At 56.7% G+C, this 15,097-nt stretch overlaps 1 protein-coding gene across 3 annotated transcripts in view; it reads right to left on the bottom strand.

The window, feature by feature from the left end:
* LOC147030958 (uncharacterized) overlaps positions 1-6,349 on the bottom strand; it is a 61,318-nt gene extending 54,969 nt beyond the window's left edge. For all 3 annotated transcript variants that reach the window (XR_015056587.1, XM_085875557.1, XM_085875558.1), the window contains exon 1: positions 6,112-6,349. Coding sequence is in view for 2 of the 3 variants with exons in the window: in XM_085875557.1 (XP_085731683.1) it covers positions 6,112-6,113 (2 nt within the window). In the remaining variant the exon portion in view is untranslated. The remainder of the gene's footprint in view (positions 1-6,111) is intronic.
* Positions 6,350-15,097: the final 8,748 nt, after the last annotated feature.

Genomic DNA, 15,097 nt, shown 5'->3' on the forward strand with positions numbered 1-15,097 from the left:
CTGGACTCTGTCTGCGAGGAGCACAGTCGTGGACTCTGGACTCTGGACTCTGTCTGCGAGGAGCACAGTCGTGGACTCTGGACTCTGGACTCTGTCTGCGAGGAGCACAGTCGTGGACTCTGGACTCTGGACTCTGTCTGCGAGGAGCACAGTCGTGGACCCTGGACTCTGGACTCTGTCTGCGAGGAGCACAGTCGTGGACCCTGGACTCTGGACTCTGTCTGCGAGGAGCACAGTCGTGGACCCTGGACTCTGGACTCTGTCTGCGAGGAGCACAGTCGTGGACCCTGGACTCTGGACTCTGTCTGCGAGGAGCACAGTCGTGGACCCTGGACTCTGGACTCTGTCTGCGAGGAGCACAGTCGTGGACCCTGGACTCTGGACTCTGTCTGCGAGGAGCACAGTCGTGGACCCTGGACCCTGTCTGCGAGGAGCACAGTCGTGGACCGTGGACCCTGTCTGCGAGGAGCACAGTCGTGGACCCTGGACCCTGTCTGCGAGGAGCACAGTCGTGGACCCTGGACCCTGTCTGCGAGGAGCACAGTCGTGGACCCTGGACCCTGTCTGCGAGGAGCACAGTCGTGGACCCTGGACCCTGTCTGCGAGGAGCACAGTCGTGGACCCTGGACCCTGTCTGCGAGGAGCACAGTCGTGGACCCTGGACCCTGTCTGCGAGGAGCACAGTCGTGGACCCTGGACCCTGTCTGCGAGGAGCACAGTCGTGGACCCTGGACCCTGTCTGCGAGGAGCACAGTCGTGGACCCTGGACCCTGTCTGCGAGGAGCACAGTCGTGGACCCTGGACCCTGTCTGCGAGGAGCACAGTCGTGGACCCTGGACCCTGTCTGCGAGGAGCACAGTCGTGGACCCTGGACCCTGTCTGCGAGGAGCACAGTCGTGGACCCTGGACCCTGTCTGCGAGGAGCACAGTCGTGGACCCTGGACCCTGTCTGCGAGGAGCACAGTCGTGGACCCTGGACCCTGTCTGCGAGGAGCACAGTCGTGGACCCTGGACCCTGTCTGCGAGGAGCACAGTCGTGGACCCTGGACCCTGTCTGCGAGGAGCACAGTCGTGGACCCTGGACCCTGTCTGCGAGGAGCACAGTCGTGGACCCTGGACCCTGTCTGCGAGGAGCACAGTCGTGGACCCTGGACCCTGTCTGCGAGGAGCACAGTCGTGGACCCTGGACCCTGTCTGCGAGGAGCACAGTCGTGGACCCTGGACCCTGTCTGCGAGGAGCACAGTCGTGGACCCTGGACCCTGTCTGCGAGGAGCACAGTCGTGGACCCTGGACCCTGTCTGCGAGGAGCACAGTCGTGGACCCTGGACCCTGTCTGCGAGGAGCACAGTCGTGGACCCTGGACCCTGTCTGCGAGGAGCACAGTCGTGGACCCTGGACCCTGTCTGCGAGGAGCACAGTCGTGGACCCTGGACCCTGTCTGCGAGGAGCACAGTCGTGGACCCTGGACCCTGTCTGCGAGGAGCACAGTCGTGGACCCTGGACCCTGTCTGCGAGGAGCACAGTCGTGGACCCTGGACCCTGTCTGCGAGGAGCACAGTCGTGGACCCTGGACCCTGTCTGCGAGGAGCACAGTCGTGGACCCTGGACCCTGTCTGCGAGGAGCACAGTCGTGGACCCTGGACCCTGTCTGCGAGGAGCACAGTCGTGGACCCTGGACCCTGTCTGCGAGGAGCACAGTCGTGGACCCTGGACCCTGTCTGCGAGGAGCACAGTCGTGGACCCTGGACCCTGTCTGCGAGGAGCACAGTCGTGGACCCTGGACCCTGTCTGCGAGGAGCACAGTCGTGGACCCTGGACCCTGTCTGCGAGGAGCACAGTCGTGGACCCTGGACCCTGTCTGCGAGGAGCACAGTCGTGGACCCTGGACCCTGTCTGCGAGGAGCACAGTCGTGGACCCTGGACCCTGTCTGCGAGGAGCACAGTCGTGGACCCTGGACCCTGTCTGCGAGGAGCACAGTCGTGGACCCTGGACCCTGTCTGCGAGGAGCACAGTCGTGGACCCTGGACCCTGTCTGCGAGGAGCACAGTCGTGGACCCTGGACCCTGTCTGCGAGGAGCACAGTCGTGGACCCTGGACCCTGTCTGCGAGGAGCACAGTCGTGGACCCTGGACCCTGTCTGCGAGGAGCACAGTCGTGGACCCTGGACCCTGTCTGCGAGGAGCACAGTCGTGGACCCTGGACCCTGTCTGCGAGGAGCACAGTCGTGGACCCTGGACCCTGTCTGCGAGGAGCACAGTCGTGGACCCTGGACCCTGTCTGCGAGGAGCACAGTCGTGGACCCTGGACTCTGTCTGCGAGGAGCACAGTCGTGGACCCTGGACTCTGTCTGCGAGGAGCACAGTCGTGGACCCTGGACTCTGTCTGCGAGGAGCACAGTCGTGGACCCTGGACTCTGTCTGCGAGGAGCACAGTCGTGGACCCTGGACTCTGTCTGCGAGGAGCACAGTCGTGGACCCTGGACTCTGTCTGCGAGGAGCACAGTCGTGGACCCTGGACTCTGTCTGCGAGGAGCACAGTCGTGGACCCTGGACTCTGTCTGCGAGGAGCACAGTCGTGGACCCTGGACTCTGTCTGCGAGGAGCACAGTCGTGGACCCTGGACTCTGTCTGCGAGGAGCACAGTCGTGGACCCTGGACTCTGTCTGCGAGGAGCACAGTCGTGGACCCTGGACTCTGTCTGCGAGGAGCACAGTCGTGGACCCTGGACTCTGTCTGCGAGGAGCACAGTCGTGGACCCTGGACTCTGTCTGCGAGGAGCACAGTCGTGGACCCTGGACTCTGTCTGCGAGGAGCACAGTCGTGGACCCTGGACTCTGTCTGCGAGGAGCACAGTCGTGGACCCTGGACTCTGTCTGCGAGGAGCACAGTCGTGGACCCTGGACTCTGTCTGCGAGGAGCACAGTCGTGGACCCTGGACTCTGTCTGCGAGGAGCACAGTCGTGGACCCTGGACTCTGTCTGCGAGGAGCACAGTCGTGGACCCTGGACTCTGTCTGCGAGGAGCACAGTCGTGGACCCTGGACTCTGTCTGCGAGGAGCACAGTCGTGGACCCTGGACTCTGTCTGCGAGGAGCACAGTCGTGGACCCTGGACTCTGTCTGCGAGGAGCACAGTCGTGGACCCTGGACTCTGTCTGCGAGGAGCACAGTCGTGGACCCTGGACTCTGTCTGCGAGGAGCACAGTCGTGGACCCTGGACTCTGTCTGCGAGGAGCACAGTCGTGGACCCTGGACTCTGTCTGCGAGGAGCACAGTCGTGGACCCTGGACTCTGTCTGCGAGGAGCACAGTCGTGGACCCTGGACTCTGTCTGCGAGGAGCACAGTCGTGGACCCTGGACTCTGTCTGCGAGGAGCACAGTCGTGGACCCTGGACTCTGTCTGCGAGGAGCACAGTCGTGGACCCTGGACTCTGTCTGCGAGAGCACAGTCGTGGACCCTGGACTCTGTCTGCGAGGAGCACAGTCGTGGACCCTGGACTCTGTCTGCGAGGAGCACAGTCGTGGACCCTGGACTCTGTCTGCGAGGAGCACAGTCGTGGACCCTGGACTCTGTCTGCGAGGAGCACAGTCGTGGACCCTGGACTCTGTCTGCGAGGAGCACAGTCGTGGACCCTGGACTCTGTCTGCGAGGAGCACAGTCGTGGACCCTGGACTCTGTCTGCGAGGAGCACAGTCGTGGACCCTGGACTCTGTCTGCGAGGAGCACAGTCGTGGACCCTGGACTCTGTCTGCGAGGAGCACAGTCGTGGACCCTGGACTCTGTCTGCGAGGAGCACAGTCGTGGACCCTGGACTCTGTCTGCGAGGAGCACAGTCGTGGACCCTGGACTCTGTCTGCGAGGAGCACAGTCGTGGACCCTGGACTCTGTCTGCGAGGAGCACAGTCGTGGACCCTGGACTCTGTCTGCGAGGAGCACAGTCGTGGACCCTGGACTCTGTCTGCGAGGAGCACAGTCGTGGACTCTGGACTCTGTCTGCGAGGAGCACAGTCGTGGACTCTGGACTCTGTCTGCGAGGAGCACAGTCGTGGACTCTGGACTCTGTCTGCGAGGAGCACAGTCGTGGACTCTGGACTCTGTCTGCGAGGAGCACAGTCGTGGACTCTGGACTCTGTCTGCGAGGAGCACAGTCGTGGACTCTGGACTCTGTCTGCGAGGAGCACAGTCGTGGACTCTGGACTCTGTCTGCGAGGAGCACAGTCGTGGACTCTGGACTCTGTCTGCGAGGAGCACAGTCGTGGACTCTGGACTCTGTCTGATGAGGCATGTCATTCAAATTAACTTGAAAATGGTTCATCATGTTCTGTGTGATGCACTCAATTACATCGTCAACAGCTTTGGGTATTTATCCCTCCAAGTACGGATGTGTACTCTTCCTCATTGGAACGTTTATCATTTCTTTGAACTGTGATGAAACTTCAGAAGACACCAGTTTTGTGCACAACCACTTGGTTGTAGCTTTGACATCCAGAGTTAAACCAGTCAAACCACCGAAGTGCAGCAGGTCCCATGCGGCCAGATCGATGCCAGGGGTCCAGATCGCTTTTCGGTGTTCGCAGGCCGGGATCGAGTGTATAAAAAATAAAATAATTCTAAATAAAAAACGAGCAATATATAGAGGGCCACTGTTTGGTGCGCCGTTATTTCCCCCATGTCTTGACACACTCTTGAGACTCGAATCTCCGTCCAGCTGTGGGTGAAGGCCTTGTAGGTGGATCGGAGTACAGGTGTGCCATCGAAGGCTCAAGTTGAATTTTGAAAACTTTACATCGAATTTACGGGATTGAACCCCTTATCGTCCCATGAACGTCCAATGCGTCGCCATTGATCTGGTTTTATATGAAGCCATCCTGGATGGAGCAAACACAAACACCACGTTCACCACTTCAGGGACGATTGTTCAAGAGATCACAATGAACCTCCCTCGTGATGATACCCATTCACTTACAAACCAAGGACAGGTGGATCTGAATCGGTTCGATTTTAAAACGAATAAACCCACTTCTTGTCTATTAACAAGTTTTATCTTCGTTTTCACAGTTATTAAAGTTTCACCCCTGATTCCGATCAAGCCATTTCGTGCAGAGCGTCCCCTTGTTTACACCTACTCATCCTTTGTCTGTTTACAGCACTCACATCATCAAACGAACGTCATTTTAAATCCTGTACATTAAATACACAGTTATATACACACAGACAGTCAGATATATACATACATAACTAGAGGGGGAGCACTGGGTAGAGTGCAAAACCTCCGCCGCCAATAGTGCTGGGTCACTTAAGTGAACCTGATATCCTATTCATTGTAGGTCAAAACGGATCAGACTCTACTGAAGCACGTTTGAATAAACTAAACAAGATCGACACGCATGAAGAAATGCCCAAAAAATAAAATCGAAATTTTTTTGAAAAAAAAGTTGCAAAATTTGTTTTTTTCTCTCTAACATTACTTTTTGGGGTTGGAAATCACTGAAAACATGTAGAAATGCAAAAAAAAAAAATCAAATATTTTTCAAATAAAATCGAATTTTTTTTGAAAAAAAGTTGCAAAATTTGTTTTTTTTTCTCTCCAACATTACTTTTTGGGGTTGGAAATCACTTAAAACATGTAGAAATGCAAAAAAAAAAATCAAATATTTTTCAAATAAAATCGAAATTATTTTGAAAAAAAGTTGCAAAAATTTTTTTTTCTCCAACAAATTTATTTATTTTTGGTTGGAAATCACTTAAAACATAAAGAAATGCAAAAACAAAAATTCAAATATTTTTTTCAAAATGGCCGCCGTAGCAGCCATATTGGACTTTAGACCAAGTCCAAAATCTAATGGCATGATCCTTGGACCATACCTAATCCCCCCACCAAGCTTCGTCGAAATCCGTCCAGGAGTTTTTCCGGAATACTGTTCACAAACAAACAAACAAACAAACAAACAGGGATGAAAACAGTAACCTCCGTCCATCTTCGATGGCGGAGGTGAAATATATATATAACGACGTTATCACATTGTGTGACAAAATGTCCACGAAGCATGTTCTGCGTCACTTCAAAAACCACAGCAAAGCCCTCAAACCCCCTCAGACATGGACACTCACATGAGTTGAAGATCCAGAGATGTCGTTTAAATGGGAAACGATCACAAACGATCCAAACTGCGGCTCCAATGTCCAGATGAAAGGAAAAACAGAACCCACGAAGAGACGTCGAGTCAACGTGTCGGTAACCAAGGAAACTTCGCACTGCACATAGTGACGACACTCGCGAGGAACCGCCAACCGAGGTGCTGACGTCACTCGCGAGGAACCGTCAACCGAGGTGCTGACGTCACTCGCGAGGAACCGCCAACCGAGGTGCTGACGTCACTCGCGAGGAACCGTCAACCGAGGTGCTGACGTCACTCGCGAGGAACCGCCAACCGAGGTGCTGACGTCACTCGCGAGGAACCGTATATAATAAATAGATAAGAATGATTGGTTCACACACGCCCAGACCAACCCTCCTTCACGGACAGACAAGGACGACCAGTGTGTCGACACAAGTCGTTGATGGACGTTCGTGATGTCACGTGGTATTTCGTGGAGAGGAGGCGAGTTATCTCGGGCATCCAGAATTAATTTACAGATTCCAACCGAAATCTGTCGGTACCGAGTGATCCTCATATTGTGGACCCGTTTTCCCACCAGGTTCCACCGTGTGTTCTCTCAGAGAGAGGTTGATCCTCAACACCGTCACGTGACCACGTTGTTCATCACCTCACGTTCCAATGTCCGTGTTCCCTCCAGTATTGTGTCCGGCCGAGTGAGGTCGCTGTTGGTGGAATAAATGGCGTTTCATCGTCTCCACGTGTGGGTTCACTTTGTAACACAACATATCAGAGACGAACTTGGCGAACCTTTCTCTTTCACCACCTGCTGTATCCTCACCGAGTCTGGATGAACCTTCGAGACCTTTTACCTCAGGATCGTGTTGTCTGTTAGTAATAATTTTATGTTGCATTTCCGGATATAATAAGCACCAAACTTGGCAGGTGGTTCCATATGATGATGATAATAAATAAATCGAGGAGAGGAGCCAATCGAAAAAATTGCCTTATTTTTTAATTAATCTCTCGGTAAATTAATCTTTTTGTGGTGGAGGGATGGGGCACACACCCTGAAAATGATTCACATTTCAATGGAGGAAACGAATGGAGATGAAAAGGTTGTTTTTCGACGATTTGGATTCATCATTGATCCTGTTATGGAGGAAGATTCATCACGGATGAGGGATTTTATCTGTTGGACGAAAAAAAATGATTATTTGAGAGTTTTTAGCCTAAATATGGCAAATTGATGCCCGTTCATTTTCGATCGGGACACGCGACACAGCACAGTCGTCCGATGCGATGTCAGTGGCATTTTTTGATTGGGGAACCGAGGTGGATGATGGTGGTTGAGAATGGGGGACTGTGGTGGATAATGGTGGTTGGCTGGGGGATTTCTGTAGATGATGGTGGTTGGCTGGGGGATTGCTGTGGATGATGGTGGTTGGCTGGGAGACTGCGGTGGATAATGGTGGTTGGCTGGGGGACTGCGGTGGATGATGGTGGTTGGCTGGGAGACTGCGGTGGATAATGGTGGTAGGCTGGGGCACTGCTGTGGAAAATGGTGGTTGGCTGGGGGACTGCGGTGGATGATGGTGCTTGGCTGGGGGACTGCGGTGGATGATGGTGGTTGGCAGGGAGACTGCTGTGGATAATGGTGGTTGGCTGGCGCACTGCTGTAGATGATGGTGATTGGCTGGGAGACTGCAGTGGAGAATGGTGCTTGGCTGGCGCACTGCTGTAGATGATGGTGGTTGGCTGGGAGACTGCAGTGGATAATGGTGGTTGGCTGGGAGACTGCGGTGGATAATGGTGGTAGGATGGGGCACTGCTGTAGATGATGGTGGTTGGCTGGGAGACAGCAGTGGATAATGGTGGTTGGCTGGGAGACTGCAGTGGATAATGGTGGTTGGCTGGGAGACTGCTGTGGATAATGGTGGTTGGCTGGCGCACTGCTGTAGATGATGGTGGTTGGCTGGGAGACTGCAGTGGATAATGGTGGTTGGCTGGGAGACTGCGGTGGATAATGGTGGTAGGCTGGGGCACTGCTGTGGAAAATGGTGGTTGGCTGGGGGACTGCGGTGGATGATGGTGCTTGGCTGGGGGACTGCGGTGGATGATGGTGCTTGGCTGGGGGACTGCGGTGGATGATGGTGGTTGGCAGGGAGACTGCTGTGGATAATGGTGGTTGGCTGGCGCACTGCTGCAGATGATGGTGGTTGGCTGGGAGACTGCAGTGGATAATGGTCGTTGGCTGGGAGACTGCGGTGGATAATGGTGGTAGGATGGGGCACTGCTGTGGAAAATGGTGGTTGGCTGGGGGACTGCGGTGGATGATGGTGCTTGGCTGGGGGACTGCGGTGGATGATGGTGCTTGGCTGGCGCACTGCTGTAGATGATGGTGGTTGGCTGGGAGACTGCTGTGGATAATGGTGGTTGGCTGGCGCACTGCTGTAGATGATGGTGGTTGGCTGGGAGACTGCAGTGGATAATGGTGGTTGGCTGGGAGACTGCGGTGGATAATGGTGGTAGGATGGGGCACTGCTGTGGAAAATGGTGGTTGGCTGGGGGACTGCGGTGGATGATGGTGCTTGGCTGGCGCACTGCTGTAGATGATGGTGGTTGGCTGGGAGACTGCGGTGGATAATGGTGGTTGGCTGGCGCACTGCTGTAGATGATGGTGGTTGGCTGGGAGACTGCAGTGGATAATGGTGGTTGGCTGGGAGACTGCGGTGGATAATGGTGGTAGGATGGGGCACTGCTGTGGAAAATGGTGGTTGGCTGGGGGACTGCGGTGGATGATGGTGCTTGGCTGGCGCACTGCTGTAGATGATGGTGGTTGGCTGGGAGACTGCGGTGGATAATGGTGGTTGGCTGGCGCACTGCTGTAGATGATGGTGGTTGGCTGGGAGACTGCGGTGGATAATGGTGGTTGGCTGGCGCACTGCTGTCAATGATGGTGGTTGGCTGGGAGACTGCGGTGGGTAATGGTGTTAGGCTGGGGCACTGCTGTGGAAAATGGTGGTTGGCTGGGGGACTGCTGTGGATGATGGTGGTTGGGTGGGGGACTGCGGTGGATGCTGGTGGTTGGCTGGGGGACTGCTGTAAATGATGGTGCTTGGCTGGCGCACTGCTGTAGATGATGGTGGTTGGCTGGGAGACTGCGGTGGATGATGGTGGTTGGCTGGGGGACTGCTGTAGATGATGGTGGTTGGCTGGGAGACTGCGGTGGATAATGGTGGTTGGCTGGGAGACTGTGGTGGATAATGGTGGTAGGCTGGAGCACTGCTGTGGAAAATGGTGGTTGGCTGGGGGACTGCAGTGGATGATGGTGCTTGGCTGGCGCACTGCTGTAGATGATGGTGGTTGGCTGGGAGACTGCGGTGGATAATGGTGGTTGGCTGGCACACTGCTGTAGATGATGGTGGTTGGCTGGGAGACTGCGGTGGATAATGGTGGTTGGCTGGCGCACTGCTGTAGATGATGGTGGTTGGCTGGGAGACTGCGGTGGATAATGGTGTTTGGCTGGGGCACTGCTGTGGAAAATGGTGGTTGGCTGGGGACTGCTGTGGATGATGGTGGTTGGGTGGGGGACTGCGGTGGATGATGGTGGGTGGGGGGGGGACTGTGGGGGGTGGTGGGGGTGGGGTGGGGGCTGCGGTGGATGCTGGTGGTTGGCTGGGGGACTGCTGTAAATGATGGTGGTAGGCTGGGGGACTGCGGTGGATGATGGTGGTTGGCTGGCGCACTGCTGTAAATGATGGTGGTTGCCTGGGAGACTGCGGTGGATAATGGTGATAGGCTGGGGCACTGCGGTGGATGATGGTGGTTGGCTGGGGGACTGCTGTGGATGATGGTGCTTGGCTGGGGGACTGCTGTTGATGATGGTGGTTGGCTGGGAGACTGCGGTGGATAATGGTGGTAAGCTGGGGGACTGCGGTGGATGATGGTGGTTGGCTTGGGCACTGCTGTGGATGATGGTGGTTGGCTGGGGGACTGCGGTGGATAATGGTGCTTGGCTGGAGGACTGCGGTGGATGATGATGGTTGGCTGGGAGACTGCAGTGGATAATGGTGGTTGGCTGGGGGACTGCTGTAGATGATGGTGGTTGGCTGGGAGACTGCGGTGGATAATGGTGGTTGGCTGGGAGACTGCGGTGGATAATGGTGGTTGGCTGGGAGACTGCGGTGGATAATGGTGGTTGGCTGGGAGACTGCAGTGGATAATGGTGGTTGGCTGGGGGACTGCTGTAGATGATGGTGGTTGGCTGGGAGACTGCAGTGGATAATGGTGGTTGGCTGGGGGACTGCTGTAGATGATGATGGTTGGCTGGGAGACTGCAGTGGATAATGGTGGTTGGCTGGGGGACTGCTGTAGATGATGGTGGTTGGCTGGGAGACTGCGGTGGATAATGGTGGTTGGCTGGGGGACTGCTGTAGATGATGGTGGTTGGCTGGGAGACTGCGGTGGATAATGGTGGTTGGCTGGGGGATTTCTGTAGATGATGGTGGTTGGCTGGGGGATTGCTGTGGATGATGGTGGTCGGCTGGGAGACTGCGCTGGATAATGGTGGCTGGCTGGGGGACTGCGGTGGATGATGGTGGTTGGCTGGGAGACTGCGGTGGATAATGGTGGTAGGCTGGGGCACTGCTGTGGAAAATGGTGGTTGGCTGGGGGACTGCGGTGGATGATGGTGCTTGGCTGGGGGACTGCGGTGGATGATGGTGGTTGGCAGGGAGACTGCTGTGGATAATGGTGGTTGGCTGGCGCACTGCTGTAGATGATGGTGATTGGCTGGGAGACTGCAGTGGAGAATGGTGCTTGGCTGGCGCACTGCTGTAGATGATGGTGGTTGGCTGGGAGACTGCAGTGGATAATGGTGGTTGGCTGGGAGACTGCGGTGGATAATGGTGGTAGGATGGGGCACTGCTGTAGATGATGGTGGTTGGCTGGGAGACAGCAGTGGATAATGGTGGTTGGCTGGGAGACTGCAGTGGATAATGGTGGTTGGCTGGGAGACTGCTGTGGATAATGGTGGTTGGCTGGCGCACTGCTGTAGATGATGGTGGTTGGCTGGGAGACTGCAGTGGATAATGGTGGTTGGCTGGGAGACTGCGGTGGATAATGGTGGTAGGCTGGGGCACTGCTGTGGAAAATGGTGGTTGGCTGGGGGACTGCGGTGGATGATGGTGCTTGGCTGGGGGACTGCGGTGGATGATGGTGCTTGGCTGGGGGACTGCGGTGGATGATGGTGGTTGGCAGGGAGACTGCTGTGGATAATGGTGGTTGGCTGGCGCACTGCTGCAGATGATGGTGGTTGGCTGGGAGACTGCAGTGGATAATGGTCGTTGGCTGGGAGACTGCGGTGGATAATGGTGGTAGGATGGGGCACTGCTGTGGAAAATGGTGGTTGGCTGGGGGACTGCGGTGGATGATGGTGCTTGGCTGGGGGACTGCGGTGGATGATGGTGCTTGGCTGGCGCACTGCTGTAGATGATGGTGGTTGGCTGGGAGACTGCTGTGGATAATGGTGGTTGGCTGGCGCACTGCTGTAGATGATGGTGGTTGGCTGGGAGACTGCAGTGGATAATGGTGGTTGGCTGGGAGACTGCGGTGGATAATGGTGGTAGGATGGGGCACTGCTGTGGAAAATGGTGGTTGGCTGGGGGACTGCGGTGGATGATGGTGCTTGGCTGGCGCACTGCTGTAGATGATGGTGGTTGGCTGGGAGACTGCGGTGGATAATGGTGGTTGGCTGGCGCACTGCTGTAGATGATGGTGGTTGGCTGGGAGACTGCAGTGGATAATGGTGGTTGGCTGGGAGACTGCGGTGGATAATGGTGGTAGGATGGGGCACTGCTGTGGAAAATGGTGGTTGGCTGGGGGACTGCGGTGGATGATGGTGCTTGGCTGGCGCACTGCTGTAGATGATGGTGGTTGGCTGGGAGACTGCGGTGGATAATGGTGGTTGGCTGGCGCACTGCTGTAGATGATGGTGGTTGGCTGGGAGACTGCGGTGGATAATGGTGGTTGGCTGGCGCACTGCTGTCAATGATGGTGGTTGGCTGGGAGACTGCGGTGGGTAATGGTGTTAGGCTGGGGCACTGCTGTGGAAAATGGTGGTTGGCTGGGGGACTGCTGTGGATGATGGTGGTTGGGTGGGGGACTGCGGTGGATGCTGGTGGTTGGCTGGGGGACTGCTGTAAATGATGGTGCTTGGCTGGCGCACTGCTGTAGATGATGGTGGTTGGCTGGGAGACTGCGGTGGATGATGGTGGTTGGCTGGGGGACTGCTGTAGATGATGGTGGTTGGCTGGGAGACTGCGGTGGATAATGGTGGTTGGCTGGGAGACTGTGGTGGATAATGGTGGTAGGCTGGAGCACTGCTGTGGAAAATGGTGGTTGGCTGGGGGACTGCAGTGGATGATGGTGCTTGGCTGGCGCACTGCTGTAGATGATGGTGGTTGGCTGGGAGACTGCGGTGGATAATGGTGGTTGGCTGGCACACTGCTGTAGATGATGGTGGTTGGCTGGGAGACTGCGGTGGATAATGGTGGTTGGCTGGCGCACTGCTGTAGATGATGGTGGTTGGCTGGGAGACTGCGGTGGATAATGGTGGTTGGCTGGCGCACTGCTGTAGATGATGGTGGTTGCGTGGGAGACTGCGGTGGATAATGGTGTTTGGCGGGGGCACTGCTGTGGAAAATGGTGGTTGGCTGGGGGACTGCTGTGGATGATGGTGGTTGGGTGGGGGACTGCGGTGGATGATGGTGGTTGGGTGGGGGACTGTGGTGGATGATGGTGGTTGGGTGGGGGATGCGGTGGATGCTGGTGGTTGGCTGGGGGACTGCTGTAAATGATGGTGGTAGGCTGGGGGACTGCGGTGGATGATGGTGGTTGGCTGGCGCACTGCTGTAAATGATGGTGGTTGCCTGGGAGACTGCGGTGGATAATGGTGATAGGCTGGGGCACTGCGGTGGATGATGGTGGTTGGCTGGGGGACTGCTGTGGATGATGGTGCTTGGCTGGGGGACTGCTGTTGATGATGGTGGTTGGCTGGGAGACTGCGGTGGATAATGGTGGTAAGCTGGGGGACTGCGGTGGATGATGGTGGTTGGCTTGGGCACTGCTGTGGATGATGGTGGTTGGCTGGGGGACTGCGGTGGATAATGGTGCTTGGCTGGAGGACTGCGGTGGATGATGATGGTTGGCTGGGAGACTGCAGTGGATAATGGTGGTTGGCTGGGGGACTGCTGTAGATGATGGTGGTTGGCTGGGAGACTGCGGTGGATAATGGTGGTTGGCTGGGAGACTGCGGTGGATAATGGTGGTTGGCTGGGAGACTGCGGTGGATAATGGTGGTTGGCTGGGAGACTGCAGTGGATAATGGTGGTTGGCTGGGGGACTGCTGTAGATGATGGTGGTTGGCTGGGAGACTGCAGTGGATAATGGTGGTTGGCTGGGGGACTGCTGTAGATGATGATGGTTGGCTGGGAGACTGCAGTGGATAATGGTGGTTGGCTGGGGGACTGCTGTAGATGATGGTGGTTGGCTGGGAGACTGCGGTGGATAATGGTGGTTGGCTGGGGGAATGCTGTAGATGATGGTGGTTGGCTGGGAGACTGCGGTGGATAATGGTGGTTGGCTGGGAGACTGCGGTGGATAATGGTGGTTGGCTGGGAGACTGCGGTGGATAATGGTGGTAGGCTGGGGCACTGCTGTGGAAAATGGTGGTTGGCTGGGGGACTGCGGTGGATGATGGTGCTTGGCTGGCGCACTGCTGTAGATGATGGTGGTTGGCTGGGAGACTGCGGTGGATAATGGTGGTTGGCTGGCGCACTGCTGTAGATGATGGTGGTTGGCTGGGAGACTGCAGTGGATAATGGTGGTTGGCTGGGAGACTGCGGTGGATAATGGTGGTAGGCTGGGGCACTGCTGTGGAAATGGTGGTTGGCTGGGGGACTGCGGTGGATGATGGTGCTTGGCTGGCGCACTGCTGTAGAGGATGGTGGTTGGCTGGGAGACTGCGGTGGATAATGGTGGTTGGCTGGCACACTGCTGTAGATGATGGTGGTTGGCTGGGAGACTGCAGTGGATAATGGTGGTTGGCTGGCGCACTGCTGTCAATGATGGTGGTTGGCTGGGAGACTGCGGTGGGTAATGGTGTTTGGCTGGGGCACTGCTGTGGAAAATGGTGGTTGGCTGGGGGACTGCTGTGGATGATGGTGGTTGGGTGGGGGATGCGGTGGATGCTGGTGGTTGGCTGGGGGACTGCTGTAAATGATGGTGGTAGGCTGGGGGACTGCGGTGGATGATGGTGGTTGGCTGACGCACTGCTGTAAATGATGGTGGTTGGCTGGGAGACTGCGGTGGACAATGGTGGTAGGCTGGGGCACTGCTGTGGAAAATGGTGGTTGGCTGGGGGACTGCGGTGGATGATGGTGCTTGGCTGGCGCACTGCTGTAGATGATGGTGGTTGGCTGGGAGACTGCGGTGGATAATGGTGGTTGGCTGGCGCACTGCTGTAGATGATGGTGGTTGGCTGGGAGACTGCAGTGGATAATGGTGGTTGGCTGGGAGACTGCGGTGGATAATGGTGGTAGGCTGGGGCACTGCTGTGGAAATGGTGGTTGGCTGGGGGACTGCGGTGGATGATGGTGCTTGGCTGGCGCACTGCTGTAGATGATGGTGGTTGGCTGGGAGACGGCGGTGGATAATGGTGGTTGGCTGGCGCACTGCTGTAGATGATGGTGGTTGGCTGGGAGACTGCGGTGGATAATGGTGGTTGGCTGGCACACTGCTGTAGATGATGGTGGTTGGCTGGGAGACTGCAGTGGATAATGGTGGTTGGCTGGCGCACTGCTGTGGAAAATGGTGGTTGGCTGGGGGACTGCTGTGGATGATGGTGGTTGGGTGGGGGACTGCGGTGGATGATGGTGGTTGGGTGGGGGACTGCGGTGGATGATGGTGGTTGGGTGGGGGATGCGGTGGATGCTGGT

This window comes from Eptatretus burgeri, chromosome 3 (assembly GCF_056783735.1).
Source record: "Eptatretus burgeri isolate ZD-2024b chromosome 3, Ebu_testis_v1, whole genome shotgun sequence".
Classification (NCBI taxonomy): Eukaryota; Metazoa; Chordata; class Myxini; order Myxiniformes; family Myxinidae; genus Eptatretus; species Eptatretus burgeri.